Raw genomic sequence first — 19,905 nt, 5'->3', positions numbered from 1 at the left:
CCCATCCTGCCCGTGTCCCCAGCACTGTGTCCCCACTCTCCACCCACAGCACAGGTCTGAAGGGGCAGGCATGGGGTGTGGGAGCTTTAATTTCCAGAAGCAGCAAAGATGAAAGATTTGAAAGGTAAATGTTTGCTTGTATATGGTTAAAACCCTGCTTAAAATGCCTCTGTTTTCACCAGCTCTCATTCTAATCCCCCCTGGTGCTGTTACTGTGAAGGGAGATGAATAATTCATGGCCGGAGAATGCCTCACTGGGCCTAATCACCACTTTAATTGGAGGTTTAGATCAGAGCAGCTAATAGCTGCTACAGCGGGGACTCCGTGTATTGTTGACAGTGAGATCCTTGAGTGCCTTATCGTCGGCCTGCTCCAATCCTCCCGGGACTCAGCGGCCCCAGCTACCCAGATACCGAAGGACACAGAGCACGGGGCCAATTAAATTTATCTGGGAAGACCTGACAACTTTTTTAAGCGGAGGAGAGGGGGTGAAAGCAGAGTGGTGTCACCCCCTCCCGCCTTGCCTGCAGAGCGGTGACACCGCGGGCCAGGCGCCAGCAGTGCTGAGCATCCAGGAGCCTGCACATTGCAGGGGTGCAGAGGGCAGGGAGCAGAGATTTCTCCCCAGTTTCCCCTCAGGGTTATGGCTGGGGACAAAAGGGAGTGCCAGCATTGCTGAGCATCCAGGAGCCTGCACATTGCAGGGGTGCAGAGGGCAGGGAGCAGAGATTTCTCCCCAGTTTCCCCTCAGGGTTATGGCTGGGGGGAAAAGGAAGCCAGTGCAGAGTGTTGGCCCCTTCTGATCACCCCAGCTGTGGCTTGATGAAGGCAGGACCTCTGGGGCTGCTCCTTTGGGAACGAGCCCAAATTTCTGCTGACCTGTTGGAGTTGGCACAGGGTGTGTTTTGACACCTGGGAAGCTCCAGTCATTGTTTTTGCACAAATTCTATTAATCCTGTCAGGTTGGTGGAGCTCTAATCAATGGTAAGGGCTTTTTCAGCCTTTACAGATGTTGATTTCAAAGTTTGTCACTTTTCTTAAACACCAGAAAAGCTTCTGCAGACAGAAACATAAGGAAGCAGCTCTCCACCAGGGACTTGTTTTACATGCTGGTTTTATTTTAGCCAAGCAGGAGAGGAACTGGTGGGGCTGTGTTAGTAACTGTGATCTGAAACACTGTGTGGGGAACATGCCACCTCCTCTGTGCCAGCCCTGTGCTCATCTTTGGTGTCTCATTGCCAAGGGCTGGGGCCAGCAGTGGGCACTAATCCTGGGGTCCTGCTGCCCATGAATCACTGCCCATCTCCACGTTGAGGTCAGCAGCTTGCATCCAGGGAAGGAGCATCTTCCAGGAAGGCATCTGGCTCATCTTCATTTGAAAAATTCCAAGTCTGTGAGAGCCCCTGGCAGTTCCTTGCATTGGTTTCTGCTCCCTCCATGAGCTTTCCAGGACTGGTGCCTGCCCACAGACGTGCCATGTTTTGTGGGCAGATTGGAGTCTGTTCACACACAGTTTTTCACCCTGGAGGAACCGTTCCCACAGAAGTCTAGAAGGTGACTCCAGCAACCTTCCATGCAACACTGAGGGTGTTTTCTGTGACTTGTTACTTGCTATGAGGCCTCTTGGAGCCTGCCATGGCAGGTGCAGGATTGTTTATAACACATATGGTGTGATTTTTAGGGTTGTCCTGTGCAGGGCCAGGAGCTGGACTTGATGATCCTTGTGGGATCCAACTTCTGTGATTCTCTGATTCCGTAAATACCTCGACACCGTACCTCAGGGCACTGCTGCCTCGTGCCCCCTCCTTGCCCTGCTGCAGCCCTGTGTCTCTGATTCCTGGCAGTGTGTGGCCTGGAGCTGGCAGCAGCCCAGGGGTGCTGGTGCTGAGGGGAGGCCGTGGCTGTGCTGTCTGACCAGAGTGCCAAAGGCAGTTCTGAGCGGAGCTGACACGGATCACGGGGCTGCCACGTCGCTTTGTGTTTATTTCCAGCCAGATTTGCTAATTGTTCGGGTAGTTTTGCCGCAATAAAATCTCACTCCCTCATAGCCCATCTGCTCCTGGCTGATCCTGCAGGGATGCCATAAATCTGGGCTACGACGACATATCCATTTCCATGGCAACTGACCAGTGTAGCAGACACAATCATGATGTCACGGATAGCACATCTCCAGGGCTTCAACAGGAGAGGGAGAGCAGGGCAGGGAAAATGCCACTCCAACCCAAATGCCTGAAATGTGAGGCAGACAGGTTCTGCACTCCCTGCTCTAGGGAATTCCCAGTGTCAAGGTGACCCTGGCAGACCTGGAAAGCATCAACTGGAGGCACTTCAGGGGAAAAAATGATCATCCTTTAAAGAGCACAGTTACCAATTTCTGGAATCACAGAATGGTTTGGTTTGGAAGGGGTCCCTCAGCTCATCTTGTTCCATCCCCCCTGCCCTGGGCAGGGACACCTTTCACTAGCTCAGGTTGCTCCATGCCCTGTCCAGCGTGGCCTTGGGCACTGCCAGGGATCCAGGGGCGGCCCTGGGCACCTGTGCCAGGGCCTCAGCACCCTCACTGGGAAGGATTTCTCCCTGATATCCCATCTAACCCTGCCCTCTGGCTGTGGGAAGCCATTCCCCCTTGTCCTGCTACTCCAGGCCCTTGTGAAAAGTCCTTCTCCAGCTGAAACTCACTCCTGCCCAGTCCTGCTGAGCCACAGGCTGCTGTGAGCTGCTGTCCCTCTCCCTGCTCACAGGGGATGAAGGTCACAGGCCCCATCAGGAGCCATCAGGAACCCTCAGGAGGCCGAGTGAGGCCTGCTGAGATCTGCTGCCCATCCCACAGGTCACAGAACAGAGCTGCCCTCTCTGCTGAGCTCTCAGGTGCTCCCCAGCAAGGACAGGCCCTGAACTTTCCCAGGGGGTGGGAAAGCTGCAGGTTGGGGAGCTCTGGGTCCCAGACGCAGCTTGGAGCTCAGCAGTGGTCCTTGTGACACTGTGTCAGCTCCTTGGCTTTGAAACTGAAACCTGTGCAAGAACGGGGTGGTTTTGATCCCCGCTTTTCTCCTGTGATGTTTTCTATCCAGTCTATTGATGTCTCCTAAAACTGAGATAATCCCTGGCAATTCTCAGCTGTTGAGCCTTTGCCTCCCCTGTCAGGTGCAGGCTGTAGAGGAGCAGAGTGATTGCTGTGCTCTCTCTTTTCACAGCTTTGTGTAGCTTTTGTGGTGCCTTTCTTTTTTTTTCTTTAAAAAAAAAACAAACAAAAAAGAAACAGCTTAATTCCTGAGCTCTGAAGAGGTGCAGATGTCTTCAAAGAGTGGCCAGGAGGGTCTGTTCAGGGTTGGAGACCCGTTCAGAGGCATTCCCACACTGCCTGCTCCTGACACACGGTGGGATCACCCCTTCCTGAAGGGACACCCCCAGCTAGGAAGTCCTTTAGGGCAGCACAGCAAATGCCATTGCTAGAGATGCTGTTTGCATCCCTGGCTGTGTGCTTTCCCTGCTGTGCCCCTCTCAGGACTCTAGCTGGTCACAGTGACCCCGAGATGTGTTAGAAAGTCTCTTTTCCCAGCCCAGTGCTCGAAGAAGGAGTCAGAGCTCTGCATTTCTCAGTCTCAAGGTTGTTTATTGTTTCTTATCTATAAAATTCTTTCTCCTGTCCAACCAAGACATTCAGAGGCACTCTGCCTCCCCTGGGGTGGTGTTATCTTTTTATACTAAAAACTACATGTATAATATTTACAGTTTCTTCCCAATACCTATCACCTATGTTAGACAGTGGGCTTCTACTCTAAACCAATTTAAAAGTGCCAACATCCCTGCAGAAGATGGAGGCCAAGAAGAAGAAGGAGAAAGGCTGGACACGCCCAGATTCCTCCATCTTGCCCCCTGAACCTTCATTCTAAAAACCCCAAAAATCTCTTTTTCACCCTGGGATAAATTCACTATCATTATCCTTAAACTGGCTTGCAGGTGCTCATACAAGGTTGGTAATTTGCCCCATGGGTCATAAGTGTCTTGGGCTCTGTGCCAGGGTGTCTGAGCCCCCTGGCAGGGGTTTGGCAGTCCAGGGCAGCCAGAGGGATGTGCTGGGTTCCAACATGCCCATTTTCCATGCTCTGTCCCCCCAGGTTCCGTGGGCACCCCCCTGCCCGGCGTGGCCGTGCGCATCGCCAGCGAGACCCTGAGCGGCGGCGCCCGCTCCTACAGCATCCACGCCCAGGGCGATGAGAACAGCACACAGGTACTGCCTCCTCCTTCTCCACTGCTTCACTTTGCAAAGGTCTGCTCTCAGGGAAAGGTGTGTCCTTCCCAGCCTCCGAAAGCCCAAGGATTGTGAACTCAGTGACAGGGTTTGTTGTACTTTGTGGGTTCCTGGAGCTGTGGTGCTTTATGGATGGACAAGTGCTGTCCATGCAGTCATGGAATGGACATGGTTGGAAGGGACCTTAAAGCCCATCCAGTCCCACCCCTGCCGTGGCAGGGACACCTCCCAATAGCCCAGGATGCTCCAAGCCCCAATGTCCAGCCTGGCCTTGAGCACTGCCAGGGATCCAGGGACAGCCACAGCTTCTCTGGGTACCCAGAGAAGGCCCTCACCATCCTCACAGGCAAGAATTCCTTCCCAATATCCAATCTAAACCTATTCTATTCCACTCTGAAATAGACTCACTAGACTCTGACCAGGTCTAGTGGAAGGTCCCTCCCCACCCAAACCATTCCATGATTCTGTGCTTGGAAGGGCAGGACTGGTGGTGGCCTTGGGGGTTGCACTCATTTTGAAACAGCACTGGGGGAAACCCATCAGGTTTCCATGGAAGTCAAGCTCAGTGCTGAGCTCCACGTGATACCTGCACACAGTTGTGGTGTGCCAGAGGTCAGGCATCTGGGGTGGGAACCATAATCTACCCCAGTGCAGGGTGCTGAGTGTTCCCAGCCCCAGCCCAAGGTCCAGGCTGTCCCTTGCCCCAGAAGTGGCTGAGCAGGGTCTGCATTCCTGCCCCCTCCCCTCCACACCCTCGCTGTGGGTGTTGTGCTGCTCTGGCACATCCATCCCTGCTGGTGCCTGGGCTTGGCCGAGCAGATAAATGCAGTGTGTGACAGGAGTGACCCCAGCAGTGACGCCGTGTGGGTGGGACACAGGCAGGCGTGAGATTCAACCTGAAACAGGTTCCTTTGCTCATTCCCCTGGGAAATGGCTTCTCATGCAGCCACCTACAGGCTGAGGGTTTGAAAGGGCTGTGCCAGAGACACTGCTGGTGTAAGCACTGCTGAGAGGCTCAGGAAAATCTTTTTTTGTCTGAATTATCTGGTGGCAGGTGGAGGAGCCAGCAGGGCCACAGGCAGCCCCGTGGGTGGGCTGTGCTCAGGTTGTGTTTTGTGTTCTGATGCTGTAAGAGCTGGATCCACCCCAGACTTGTAAAGCAGCCCAGGGGACAGCTGGGAGGCACCACAGATTGTGGCTTTTATTAAAAAACCCTCTTTGCTGCTCTTTGCTCTGTGTCACTGCTGTGGTGTGGCCAAGCAGTGGGCAAAGCAGGAGGGTCCCCTTGTCGTGTTTTTGTCACTTCCTCGATGTGTGTTATATTTCACAGGTTTGTCCTCTGATCCCAGAGTTCGCTCTTGGCCTTTTTTTTCCACTTGTGTGGAACTGAGACATGAAATATAACGTGTCCCTTTTAATAATGATCCTCTAATGCTTTTTTCCCCTCAGGGATCCCTGGGCACTTTACAAATTAGGTCTCAGACACGAGAATCCCCAAAGTGCAGCTCCTTCCAGGATGAAATGTGGATGTTGTTCTACTGAATTATGAGAGGAAAAAATATGGAATGTTATTTTTTCTGCTCAGCACTCCTTCCCCTCCCTTCTCATTGCACTGAGTGACCAGAGAGGGGGAGCCCAGATGATCTGTGTGTGGTGCTGGAAGCCCAGCACCTCCCCAGGGCTTCACAGAGCTGGTGTTCACATAACTCTCCTCTTTCCTCTGGCTTCAGGCTGCTTGGGTTTATTCTGGGGGCAGAGGAATTGCCCTTTTTCCTGGTGATTTCTCACCTGCAGCCCCCAGTGGGGCCCACACCCAGAGCTCACATTCTTGCAGGAGCTCCCACCAGCGCTGGCCTTGGCTCCCTGCCCCTTGCTGATGGTTCACTTTCCGTCAGGCTCTCCCCTGGGGACCTTTAGAACCTTCTGGTGAATTCTCAAGTCATCAGCAGGGGAGGGTGTGGGGAGGTGATAATTTGCCTCTGGGCATTGACTCATGGGTTGGTTCCTCTCTGAAAAAGCTGTCCCCATGTCACCCACCATTCCTCTTGTCCCAGTTTAGCTGGGAGCTGAAGGGAGAGCAATGGTCCCATCTGTTCAGGCCACCCTAGGAGACAGTGGCTGGCTGGGTACCTCCAGGACATCCACAACATTTCCAGGAGCAGAGCAGAGCCAGCTGCCTCTGTCCCTGGGACTGTCACAAGGTGGGAAAAGCAGTCCCTGCTCCCAGCATGTGTTGGCACAGATGGCTGCGTGGAGATGCCAGGAGTTTGGGGTTTGTGTGCCCTGGGCACGGAGTGTGACTGTCCCTGGCGTGACCAGGTGGCGGCCATGGTGACAACACCTCTGCCGCCAGGGATGCTGGAATTCCTGTGCCTCACACCTGCGGTGCCAGGCAGAGCCTCACCTGCTCAGTGCCCGCCCCAGCCGTTGCTGCTGGCGCTGTGTGCATCATGCTTGGTTAATAATTCGTGTCAGGGGACACAACGTCAGTGGAATTTATTGAAAACCGGGCGGATCTGACAGTCCGAGTGCTCCTCACGCCCCAGCAGTCCGGGAAAGGCCCGGCCTTGTTAAAGCCAGCTCCTCCTCGGCACAGGGGCTGCCCCAGGGATGGGAGGAGCTGGCTGGTGTCCCCAGAGAACCCCCTGGCCTTTCCTTTGCCTCCTGTGAGAAGGATGAACAAATCCTTGCTCGCCTCCCTCGCAGGAGGGCTCTGAGCCTTATAGTGGAGGAGACTGAGGGGAGACCTCAGGGGTCTTCAACATCCTCGTGAGGGGCAGCAGAGGGGCAGGTACTGAGCTCTTCCCTCTGGTGAGCAGGGACAGGACCCAGGGAATGGCTGGAGCTGTGCCAGGAAGGTTTAGGTTGGATATCAGGAAAGCAGAGTGTGCTGGGCACTGCCCAGGCTCTCCAGGGAATGGTCCTGGCCCCGAGAGCTCCGGGAGAGTTTGGACAATGCTGTCAGGGATGCCCAGGGTGGGATTGTTGGGGGGTCTGTGCAGGATTGTTTGGATTGATGATCCCTGTGATCCCTCCCAGCTCAGGATATTCCATAATTCCATGATTCAAGCACCATGGGGCTGATCCAGGGGGATGCTGAGCAGGAGTCGGGCTCTGAGCCATCTCTCCTCCCCGGGCTCCTGCCAGCAGGTGATCTCTGTGCCGGGGCTGAGGCACCCTCAGGGCAATCTGGGAGGCGTTCACAGCTCGGCTGTGCCTGCAGAGCCCTCCCTACAGCGAGCAGAGAGCAGGCAGCGCTGCCCTTGCCAAGGAGTTGTGTGCAGAGCTCGCAGGGTCAGCGCCCTCCCTGCCCGCCTTGGGCTGGGCTCCTGCTCCTGCCCCACCTCAGCCTCAGGTCCTCCCAGAGCTGCTCCTTCCCCACCAACACGGTCTGTCCCTTTCCACGTGCGACCCAAACAGGAGGAGGAGGAGGAGGAGGAGGAGGCAGGCTGTGGGTGGCAGGAGCTGGGGAGTGTTCCTGCTCTGCCATCCCGTAACTGCCTGAGCCTGCAGCAGGGGACCGCTGCAATTTGCAAAGCTGGTTCCTGGCACACCCTGAAGATCAATAATCTACTTAGCTGAAAGTTTGCTGGATCTCTGTTCTGCCCTGCATTTTCTCCCATCCCTTGATTGGAGATTTCATTTGGATTCCTTTCCTTCAGTCCTTCTCTCAGGAGCCCTGTGCTCCGTTCATCCCGTTTGCTCAGAGTTTCAGCCTGTCCTGTGCTGCTTCCTCTGGGTGTTGTGACCAGCCTGACACATCCCCTCTGCCCCAGCCTGGCACATCCCCTCTGCCCCACCTGGCACATCCCCTCTGCCCCAGCCTGACACATCCCCTCTGCCCCAGCCTGGCACATCCCCTCTGCCCCACCTGGCACATCCCCTCTGCCCCAGCCTGGCACATCCCCTCTGCCCCACCTGGCACATCCCCTCTGCCCCAGCCTGACACATCCCCTCTGCCCCACCTGGCACATCCCCTCTGCTCCAGCAGCCTGGGGACACCTGTGACAGGCCAGCGAGGGCAGCAGGTGACAGTGCCATTGGTGTCACAGCCCTGGCTGTGTCCCCACCTCCAGCCTGTGCAGGAGTGGAGGATGCAGAGCTGTTCCCTGCAGAGATGCTGCTCTGGGAGCCCTGGGAGAAAGGCTTCTCCTCCAGCATCCCTGGGAGCAGAGCTGTGGGAGTGGGTGTGAGGGACAGCACTGCCCTGAGTCACCCCACAGTGGAGCCACTGGCATCCAGAGCAGTTCTCAGCTCCCCACCTTCCTTGGCCAGCTGCCTGCTGGGCCCATCTGACCCCTCAGGCTCAGTGATCCTTACCCACAGCCCGGGGTGCTTCATCCCATGGGGCGTTTCCCCCTGGGTTTTTGGCAGCTCTCCCTGTGGCTGTGGCGCCCAGGAAAGGGTTACAGCTCTCCAGCTCTGAGCGTTTCAGTTTGCTTTGTTCAGTGCAATGCATATTTCATACGCTCAGCTTCCCAGCTGGCAGAGGCCTGGAAACCCTGCAAGCTGTCGGGTATTGTCTCTCCTCCCCTTGTTTGTTTGTTGGCTTTTTTGGGGTTGTCATTTTTGTTGGATTTCTCTTTTTTTTTTTTTTTTTTCTTTTTTTTTTTTCATCTTTCCCAAATTGCTGTCTCTCACCAAAGGCCAGCCCTGGTGCTGACAAAGGGGGGCTGTCAATAGCTGAATGGCTCCCCAGCTGTAGCCAGGGCTGCAGCCAGGGCTTTCACGGGCAGCAATTTCCTCGCCGGGGCTGCAGAGGGAGCGTGGGGACGGGCAGGAGCTGGCAGCAGGAGGACGCTGTACCACGGGCTTCCCCCCCTTCCCAAGGTTGTCATTATCTCGTTTATCCATATGCAAGCTGTCGTGCTGGACGGGAGCGGGCTCGGCCGTGGCTGTCCCTCCCTCCCGAAAGCCACCAGCATCTCTGTCCCCTCCTCCCGTGCCCCCCGTGGCTGTGCCATCTGCTCCCAGCTCTGCTGCTTGCCAGAGCCTCGGTGGGGCTGGGGGCAGCTGCCTCTGCCCCCCGTGGTTGTGATGCAGCTCTTGGCTGTTGGTGTCCCCATGGAGGGGACCAGGAGCGGCTCCACCTCGCTCTGATCATCCCAGGTCTCTTCAGAGCCCGTGGGGTGGTGCCCACTGAGCTGCCAGGGTTGTCCTGGAGGACTGGGCACCCCCTGGCTGACTTGGGTATCCCTGTGGGATTCTCCTCACCCATCCAGGTATCCCAGCACAGCTGGTGAGGCTGTGGCTGCTCTTCTGCAGAGGCCAGAGATGGGCACGTGCCCCCCGTGCCTGGCACTCCTGAGAATGGCGAGAGATGGGCACGTGCCCCCCGTGCCTGGCACTCCTGAGAATGGCCAGAGATGGGCACGTGCCCCCCGTGCCTGGCACTCCTGAGAATGGCCAGAGATGGGCACGTGCCCCCCGTGCCTGGCACTCCTGAGAATGGCCAGGATGGGCACGTGCCCTCTGTGCCTGGCACTCCTGAGAATGGCCAGGATGAGCAGGATGTGGCACCTGGCCCTGCCTGTGCCAGAGGAACAACTGAAGAAACACCGGGATTGTTCCTGTCCTATTCCATCCACACCTCAGCCTAGACCTGTTCATTCCTTACCACCAAATTCAGTATTGCCTAAAAATATAGACAATCACTTTTGTTTTCAGGTGCTCCTGCACCTCCAGAGCAGCTCTCCTCCAGTTTTCACTGCTTTTCTTGTCCCTGCTCCATCCCATCCTCATGTATTGGTACCTGGATGGTGAACTTTACCCCATTGCATCTCCCATGAGGAGCTTTCCCTCAGCTCCATGATCCCTTCCATCAGGCAGTGTGGGGAATGTGTTCTTGTATTGAACGCAGTCTGGATTAGATCTGCAGCTTTTCTTCTCTCTGCAACCCCAGCCCTCAGGATTTCTGGCACAATCCACCTTTGATAAAAACACCCTGCATTTATTCCCATTTTCCATTTGCCTCAGCTCCTTCCAGAGCCCTCTCAGTGCTGGACACTGCACTTGTGTGTGTTCCAGTTATTTTCTTTTTTTTTTTTTTCCATATTTCCCTCATCTCCTCAGGATCCTGTTTTGTGTCCTGACCAAGTAATTCAAGAGTCTCCACTTTGTTGCCCAGGCTGCTTTTGTTCCTGTATAAACATTTTAGCTGCTTCTCATTGATCACATGCTGTTCCTTACTCAACTCAGGCATTGATTCCATTCTCAGATGTATTTATATCTCCTTCCTTCTTTCTGTCTGCCCTCTGGTTTGGGTTTTATTTTTAATTTGTGGCCATAGCTCTGTTTTATTTCTTCCTGGTAGTGAAATAGAGGCAGAGGTTGCAGTAGCATCATGTCCTGTTGTTTCTCAGCTGAAAACTCTTCCCATCACAGGGACAGCCTCGATTCCAGAAGAGTATTTCCTTGCCCAGGCTTCTTTTGTTCCTGTATAAACATTTTAGCTGCTTCTCATTGATCATATTCTGTTCCTTCCTCAACTCAGGCATCGATTCCATTCTCTGATGTATTTATATCTGCCAAGAGGAGCCCTCTTTCCACAAGAGTTTCCTTTGAGCTCACCTTTGTCACAGCACCCTCAGGACCTCCATGAATCTCTTTGCTGTTGTTTTGTTCTTCCACAGCATCCCAGGCTGGTGTGGGTTGGAAGGATGAAGCTTATCTCATTCATGGGCAAGGAACTTCCACTAGAACATTCCTCTTTGTAGCTGAGGGAGGGTTTGGGGTGTTTGTGGAGGAGCCCTGGGCGTGGTGGGGAGGTGCTGAAGGAGGAGGAGCTGTCTCATTCCAGGGTTCTTGCAGGGCATGGCTCAGCGCAGGGAGCAGTCAGAGGCTGTGGGCAGTGTCTGTGCAGTCACAGCTCATCACAGCCCCCAGACTGCACTTTTAGGGCAGCCATGGGCTCTCAGGTTGCTGTTGATGATTGCTGCCCCGAGATGTGCAGGGTGTCTCTGTTTCTGTCTCTGTTTCGGCCTGCGCAGCTGAAGAACGAGTCTGGACTTTTCACTTTTCAGTGTTGAGGCTGTTTATTAATTCTTATCTATAAAATTTCCTTTCTGCCCAGCTGAGATCTGCTCAGCAGGGCAGCCACAGGCACTCTGTGTTGTCCTTTTATACTACAAACTACGTATAACATATCTACACTTAATTCCCAATACCCATCACCTGTGTTAGACAGTGAGCTTCTACTCTAAACCAATCCCAAAGTGCCAACATCACTGCAGAAAGTGGAGAAGAAGAAGAAGAAGAAGAAAGGCTGGACACGGCCAGATTCCTCCATCTTGTCCCCATAACCCCCATACCAAAAATCCTAAAATCTACATTTTCACCCTGTGATTATTTTATTATTACAGTATTCACACCTGTGTGACTTTCAGGTCCTCATACAAAGCTGGTAACTTGCTCCAAGGGTGAAAATCAAATCCCCAGGTGTTCTGGGCTGCGTGCCAGGGTCTCCAAGCCCCTTGGTGGGGTCCTCAGCAACTCTGGACACCCAGAGGGATGCGCTGAGTTCTGACAGCTGGAGGAAACCAAACCAAAGGCGGGCCACTGATGGATCCTTGCCTGCTCCTCTTCCTGCTCCAAGCCCAGAATCAGCTGAGGGCACATCCAAGGAGGAGAGCAGGGGCAGTGGGAAGATGTGCTGACATCTCACCTCGTTCATCATCCCAGGGAGCCTGCGAAGCACAGGGATGAGAACAGCAGCGTGGGGAGCTGCTGGCATCTCTGCAGCAGTGTCACACATTTCATTGATGGTGTCAATGTAGATCAAGAACTTCTGTGTGCATGGAACAACTGTGAGAAGGGCTGACCTTTCCCAAACTTGGCTTGTTTTCTGTCCTGCTTTTGGGATCATCTGGAGCTGATCAGGCTGGGAACCTAAAAAATTCAGTATTGCCTAAAAATATAGACAATCACTTTTGTTTTCGGTGGAGCAACGTTTGCTGTAAGTAGGGGGTTGGGTGGTTTGAAAATAAGTTTCAGTGTTCCAGCTCCACTGTGCACCAGCCTTGCTTTTAAATTTATAACTCTCCAAAATGAAAAGTAAATGGATTGTGTTATTCCCAGCCCTTTTATAAAAGTTAACATTGCAAAAACAGATGTGAAATGTGGCCTCGCAGATTACAGCCTGGGCTTGGGGTTTTTTGGTTGGGTTTTATTTTTTCCTTGCTCTCTCTGTGTGCTGTGTCCCTGAGGAGCAGAAATCTGCCTTTTTCCAGCAGGAGGAAAATTGTTCTGTGTCTGAATTGCCTCCTGCCAGGCTCGTGTGGATGCTGCAGGACACGGAGCTCCAAGGAACCATAATGCCTCTGCAAAACCAGGCAGCTTAGCAGGGAATTTTTAATTAGGAAAGTTCAGATTGCCTGGGAATTTGGTAATGCTCTAACACACCTCCCAGCCCTAGGACATCCATTCCAGTGTGGCCCTGGGAATGGTGATTAGAGGCACTGGTGGGCAGGTGTTATCCCCAGCATCCTGCAGGAGGCAGGTGAGCACGTCCTCACCTCCCACACCGGGCCTGGCTGTGGTGGGATCTGGAAAAGCAGAGTCTGGGCCATGCCTGGAGCTGTTGGATGCTGTGCTCAGCCTGGAGAAAAGGAGGCTCAGGGGGGACCTTGTGGCTCTGCACAGCTCCTGCCAGGAGGGGACAGGGAACAGGGACAGGACAAGGGGAAACAGCTTCAAGCTGTGCCAGGGCAGGCTCAGGGTGGACAGCAGCAGGAATTTCTTCATGGAAAAGGTTTTCAGCCTTCCCCAGGGAGGGTTGGAGCCCCCATCCCTGGAGGTGCCCAGGGAACACCTGGAGGTGGCACTCAGTGCTGGGGACAAGGTGGGCATTGGGCACAGCTTGGGCTCAATGATCCTGAAGCTCTTTTCCAGCCTCAGTGATCCTGGGATTCTGGGACAAGGCTCTGGGCCACCAAAGCCTTGGAGGGCACAGGGAGGTGTCTGGAGGAGTGAGGAGCCTGTCTTGGGTGCAGGACAGAGCTGGATCAGTCCTTCAGGCTTTGTTGTATCATTTCCTGTGCTCTGGTATGTTAAAAAAGCCCAGCAAACACCAGGAAGAAGTGACTTCTCTGGCAGGAGAGGTAAAAGGGCTCTGTCACTTCCATAAACCTCACATACATAAATTATTGGCTTCTATTAGTCACTTTAGGGCTCAGTTGCTTAATTATTTTGATCACAGTAATAATTTATTTACAAGGTGGGGAAAAATGCCAAGCACTTCCAAGCTGAGCAACGCAGCAGGGAGGAGGCAGGGCTGCAGAAGCATTTCTTTCCTCCCCACAAGTCAAAAGGCTTTTGCTTCATGGAGTTACAAGGTCCTTTTTGAGGTCCCTGCTGAGAGATGATGCTCTGATCCACAGCCTTTGGTGCTCCCCCAAGAAAGAGGTTCAGCAAAACCAACTTCAGGTCCCTGTGCAGGAGAAGGATCCAGGGAGAGCTCAGAGCCTAAAGGGGCTCCAGGAGAGCTGGAGAGGGACTGGGAACAAGGGATGGAGGGACAGGACACAGGGAATGGCTTTAAACTGAAAAGAGGCAGGCTTAGATGGGATATCAGGGAGAAATTCTTATCTGTGAGGGTGGTGAGGCCCTGGCACAGGTGCCCAGAGCAGCTGTGGCTGCCCCTGGATCCCTGGAAATGTCCAAGGCCAGGCTGGATGGGGCTTGGAGCAGCCTGGGGTAGGGGAATGTGTCCCTGCCCATGGTGGGACTGGATAAACTTTGAAATCCCTCCAACCCAGACACTTCCATGACTCTGTGGGTATTTGGGAGGTGAAGGGGGAAGGAGGCATCTGGTAGAGTTTAAGTGGATCTCTCTAAAACCTGTTTGTAGCCTGAAGGTATTTGGGTTTTCTCCTAAAAATCTGTCTGCCTCCCAAGAAAAGGCTCTGACCTCCTCAAACCTCACCCCCCGGCTTCCCCTCTGTGTGTCCCACATGTTTCTGCTCAGGAATCCACCGTGCCTTCCCTGCTTCCCAGAGAGGGACAGGCAGCTCTGAGCCTTCCCTAATTCCATGAGATCCATTGGAGCTCCGAGCTGCAGCTCCTGGTGGGGCAGAGACCGCAGGGAACAAACGAACAAACAGCCCCTCTGAACAACCCTGTGCCAGCCAGGGATTCCCAGCCCTTTACACACCACCCTGCTAATAGAGAGGTAAAATGGCAACGGGGAGAGGGGAAATATGCATTTTCTAATCACCCAGATTTAGGCCTTCAAAGGATTTATTACAACCTTTTATTTCCATGCGTGGAAAATGGAATCTTATCTGGCGAGCCGGCTGGTCCAGCTCCACTGCCTTTGGAGCAGGGAGCTCTCTAACAACCTCCAGGGCCACGCTGTGCCTGGCTGTTAAACTTGCTGGAATGCATTAAGACATGGCCCTGGGAGAGGGGGAGATGGTGCACTCAGCAATGTGATGCCTCCAGCAGCTGCTGGTGCCATCGAGCCGTGCTGGAACAGCAGGAGCCACCAGGGCTGGGGTGAGAAAGGAAACCCCAGCTGTGTGCTGCCATCCCTGCTGCCAGAGCCAGCCAGCACGGTGTACCTGGCACTGCAGAGGGGTCAGCTGGCAGGAGATGAATGCCATGAACCTGCAATTTGAGCTGCTGCTGTTGGGGAGCAGGGCTGGGGCTGTCTGTGCCCCCTTTGCTTCACTGGGAGCAGGGCTGGGGCTGTCTGTGCCCCTGTGCCAGGCTGGGGCTGTCTGTGCCACACTGGGAGCAGTGCTGGGGCTGTCTGTGCCCCTGTGCCATGCTGGGGCTGTCTGTGCCACACTGGGAGCAGAGCTGGGGCTGTCTGTGCCCCTGTGCCACACTGGGAGCAGAGCTGGGGCTGTCTGTGCCCCTGTGCCAGGCTGGGGCTGTCTGTGCCACACTGGGAGCAGTGCTGGGGCTGTCTGTGCCCCTGTGCCATGCTGGGGCTGTCTGTGCCCCTGTGCCACACTGGGAGCAGTGCTGGGGCTGTCTGTGCCCCTGTGCCATACTGGGAGCAGAGCTGGGGCTGTCTGTGCCCCTGTGCCATGCTGGGAGCAGTGCTGGGGCTGTCTGTGCCCCTGTGCCAGGCTGGGGCTGTCTGTGCCACACTGGGAGCAGTGCTGGGGCTGTCTGTGCCCCTGTGCCAGGCTGGGGCTGTCTGTGCCATGCTGGGAGCAGAGCTGGGGCTGTCTGTGCCCCTGTGCCATGCTGGGGCTGTCTGTGCCCCTGTGCCACACTGGGAGCAGAGCTGGGGCTGTCTGTGCCCCTGTGCCACGCTGGTGACCCTCTGAGGGCAGCAAGCAAAATCCTATTAAGGTAACGTCACGGCCCCTCTGTTTTACTGTGTGCAAGCCAGCCATAACATCATTAAATTACACAACAGGGAGGTGCCTGCTGCCAAGGGGCTCTGCTCGAGATAAGATGTGGCTTGAGCCGCTGCCAAAGTTGGAGTTGATATGACAGGAAATTTGGAGCGGGTTCAAGGCTTGATTCACACCAGACATGGCACTGTGCAGGTAAATCAGGGCAGGATTGATCCCTGGGGCTCTGCAGGTACCTGGCACCGTGGAATCCTGGGCAGGATGGGGCTGGAGGGGTTTGGAGCAGACAGATTTACAGCTCTTCTCGTGCTCAGGGCTGACAAGAAGCAGCCAGAGCCTGGCAGGGTGTGTGGGTGAAGTTCAGGGAACTGTTTGCAGGTTCTCAGCTCTGCCATCCCCTCCCCAGCCCTTCTGGGGAGTGGGAAGGAGCCTCAACACCAGGACACTGCTCAGGACGCTGCTTGTTTTGTGATACCACAGCTGGAACATCAGGAGTGAGAAGAAAGAGCTGCACCATAAAACTCCACACTGCCTGTAAGAGCCCTGCAGCCAGCCTTGCTGGTCCCTCTGTGCCACCCACCATGTCCCTGCCACTCTTGTCCATGGAGGCTTTGTGCCTCTTGTGCCCTTTGTGCCTCTTTGTGCCCTTTGTGCCCATTGTGCCCTTTGTGCCTCTTTGTGCCCTTCTTTGGATCCTTTGTGCCCTTTGCTGCTGCAGGTGTGGAATTTGCTCCAGCTCCTCCAGACCTCAGGTTTCTCTCATGGATAGTCTGGACTTCAGCTTCATCTTTCAGATCCCTGGGGAGAACTCAGCCAGCACCATCCCCACCTTGCCATCACTCAGCAAAATTCCTCACTGGCGTTAAGGACTTTTCTTTCCTGCAACATCTCCCAGGCAGGGAATTGATCCCCAGCCAGGGCTCTGGAAGCCTGGGCTGTGTGTGCAGAGATCCCCTTGTCACCCCATCCTCCAGGACAGGACATCAGGAAGGAAATACTTTAAAATGATGCCTTGGAAGCAGTTTTCTAAGCGTTTTCCATTAGGGAGGCTTTGTTTCCATCAGAGGCTGCAGAGCCTGCCCTGCCCTGGGACTGCCTGGCGCTCCAGCACTGCTATTACAGCTTTCCCTCGTGGCCCTGTTGCTGGCACTGCTGATTCTTGGGGTCCCAGGTGGATCCTGGCCATTGCAGCAGCTCAAGTACAAGGTGGCTGGGAAAGTGGTTTGGAATTCCTGTTCCTGAGCTGTTCTCCATGGAGCAGTGTGTCCAGGCACATCCCACAGCACCCTGCCATCCCAGCAGTGCCTTTGCACACCTTGGTTGTGGATTTCAACTGACAGAGAATGGGTTTAGATGGGATATTGGGAAGGAATTCCTGGCTGTGAGGGTGGGCAGGCCCTGGCACAGGGTCCTGGAAGGGCTCAGAAAGGACCATCCCATCCCCAAGAGTATTTCCTGCACTTCTGCACGTGTGACCTCTATCCCAGCAGCTGGAAGTTCCAGGATGGCAGTCCTTGTTTTCCTATAACACAGGTGCTCATTGCCAGTGCTTTGGAAATCAAAAACACCTGGATGAGCCCTTCCTCCTGAGGAGAGAGGTCCTGCAGGTGGGCAGGGTGTGGTGGAGCTTGGCCAGGGCTGGAAGAGCCCATGATGTGGGTCCTGCACGCTGCCTGCTGTGCTGCTGGGGTCTCAGGTTTCTGTGCTGGAATGGCTCCTGGGATATTAGAAAATCTCTTTTTCTTTCCCAGCCCCATGACCAAAGAAGTTGAGATTCCTCAGTTCTGCTTCTCAAGGTTGTTTATTTTCTCTTAATCTATTCCATTCTTTCTCTGACCTGCTGAGATCTGTCCAGCAGGTCAGGTTGTGGCACACTGACCACCCTTGGGGTGGTGTTAGCTTTTTATACTAAGAACTATGTGTACTTTATTTACTATAATTTTCCAATACCTATCACCTATGTTAGTCTGTCTCTACTCTAAACCAATCCAGAAGTGTCACCATCACAGCAGAAGATGGAGGACAAGAAGGACAGGACACACCCAGATTCCTCCATTTTGGTTCCTCCTCTTGAACCCCCATTCTAAAACCTCAAAATTCTACTTTTTCACCCTGTGACAAATTCACTATCATTCTACTCAAACTCTTGTGGCTTGTAAATCCTCACGCAAAGTTGGGAATTGTTTCCATGGGCTAAAATGGAAGGCACAGGTGTTTGTGACTCCGTGCCAGGGTCTCTGAGCCCCCTGCCAGGGTCTGGAGTCACCCAGGGCAGGCAGAGCAATGTGACACAGGGGGAGAGGTGTCAGGGAGCTGCACTGACTGTGTGCCTGTCCTAGGTGACCCCGGGCCTGGAGGGACAGGAGGGGGAGCTGCAGGTGAAGGGGCCCTCGGTGTTCCGCGAGTACTGGAACCGACCCAAGGAGAGCGCGGACGCCTTCACGCCCGACGGATGGTTCCGCACAGGTACGGGGACCTGGCACAGGGACAGGGACAGGGACAGCAGCTCGAGGTGGCTGGGAGGGCTTGGAGAGAGCTGGGAGTGCAGGCTGGATGTGCTTCCGTGCCAGCCTCGGCCATGGTGAGTCACCGAGTGATGGGGGGTGTTTGGGGTCCTTTGCTCCTAAGCATGAAATGCCACTGCTCAATGTTTTGCTGGGAATTCAGCTTTGCAGACAGGTGGGATTTGTCTCAATTTACACAGGGATTGTGTCTCAGAATCATTAACTACCCACTAGAGCCCCCTGAGAAGAGGGTGCGGCCAGGTGGGGGTTGGTCTCCACTTCCAGTGATTTGAGGAAATGGCCTCAGGCTGTGCCAGGGGAAGCTCAGGTTGGACATCAGCAGGAATTTCATAATGGGAAGGGTTGTGCATTGGCAGGGGCTGCCCAGGGAGCTGCTGGAGTCCCCATCCCTGGAGGTATCCGAGGAAGTCCTGGATGTGGCACTCGGTGCTCTGGGATGGGTGACACGGTGGGGATCAGTCACGGGTTGGACTTGATGACCTTGGAGGTCTTTTCCAGCCTCAGTGATTCTGGGATTCTCTGATTTCCCCATTCCCCTCTTTACCGTGTGTTAGCAGTGCTGTGGTGGCAGCAGTCAGGCTGGGTTTCTGATGCCTTCTGTGTAAGCTGATTTATTGCTGGTTCCTGGAGAAGCTGTGATTTATTCTAATTGTTCTCCCGAAGCAGAGCTCACTCTGCCAGCAGTGTCACCTCGAGTCCCCAGGCCAGGCGGGCACCGCGGGCTGGCACCGGAGCATCGCCAGCCCTCACGTGGGGTGCAGGGCAATCAGCTTCAAAAATTTTTTTAGTCAACACTCCTGATGAATATTTCAGCTGCAAAGGAATAGCGTGCATTAATTATTGCAAAGAGATGTCTTTAGGAGAAAATGATTTTGAAATTCAGTTTAATTTCATTGTAATGCGCCGCAAACAGGAAGGGAGTATGTGTGTTTAATTGGCTCTCGGGGGTAAGGCCGGGAAGATGGCATGCCTTTGTCACAGGCCATTAGTGATACAGACTGCATAATGAGGGACTACAATCAGCTCACAGCTGCCGGCTCCTACGGGGAGAGAATGATATTAAATAGAAATCAGTATAAATTAAACTTAACCCTTTCGCCAGCCGAGCAAAGCTCAGGGCTGGAAACAAGGGAGGGGAGCAGTGGCAGGAGTGGGGGGTTCAGGGTGGGTCAGGGGGGGCTTGGACAGCCCCCCCAGCAGGCAGGTGACCTCCCTGATGTCCCCCTTCCCTCGGGTGGGAGGTTTGAACTCCCTTCCCCATCCCTACCCCCACTCTGCCTTCCTTCCCTTCCTTCCCTCTCCTGCTCCACCTCTCCTGGATATCAGGTCAGTGGGACTGGGTTTTTCCCAAGCCTCATTTATCCAGCAGTGCCAGGAGCAATCCCATGGCCCCATCCTCACCCTGCCTGCCCCAGCCTCATCAGCAGCCTCTGGAGACCACTCAGAGGTGGCAAATGTCCTGTGGTGGTAAAAAACCCCTGAGGGAATGAAAGGGGTTGTGTCCTGTCACTGGGATTGGATCTGGAGGGTGAATTATTCCCAGTAAGCACAAACTGGTTACCCTGGAGCAAAACCATACTGGCAGGATCCAGCAGAGGTGAATCCAGGCTGTAATTCCCTGTGTCTGCCACTTCCAGGTCATCCAGGTGAGTGTTTTACAGGTGAGGCTGAATGGCAGCACAAGGTGCTCCCAAAGCCCCAGCCACGGCTTTCCTGACTCTGTGCCAGCCTTCTGCTCACTGCTGACCCTGGTGGTGTCCCCAGCAGTGACCTGCAGGCTGCAGGTGGTGGCCAGGGCCCTCAGGGCTGGGCTTTCACA

General features: G+C 54.5%; 1 protein-coding gene across 2 annotated transcripts in view; it reads left to right on the top strand.

Annotated features, from left to right (window-relative positions):
• The window catches only part of ACSF3 (acyl-CoA synthetase family member 3), a 53,202-nt gene that overhangs the window by 17,629 nt on the left and 15,668 nt on the right, over positions 1-19,905 (top strand). For both annotated transcript variants that reach the window (XM_054269429.1, XM_054269430.1), the window contains exons 6-7: positions 4,119-4,231; positions 17,901-18,027. In XM_054269429.1, the coding sequence (XP_054125404.1) occupies positions 4,119-4,231; positions 17,901-18,027 (240 nt within the window). The remainder of the gene's footprint in view (positions 1-4,118; positions 4,232-17,900; positions 18,028-19,905) is intronic.

This window comes from Melozone crissalis, unplaced genomic scaffold, assembly GCF_028551555.1.
Source record: "Melozone crissalis strain CALT ecotype California unplaced genomic scaffold, PUWL_Pcris_2 ptg000007l_1, whole genome shotgun sequence".
NCBI lineage: Eukaryota > Metazoa > Chordata > Aves > Passeriformes > Passerellidae > Melozone > Melozone crissalis.
Note: the sequence above shows the minus strand (reverse complement) of the source record. Positions and strands in the feature narration are given on the sequence as shown.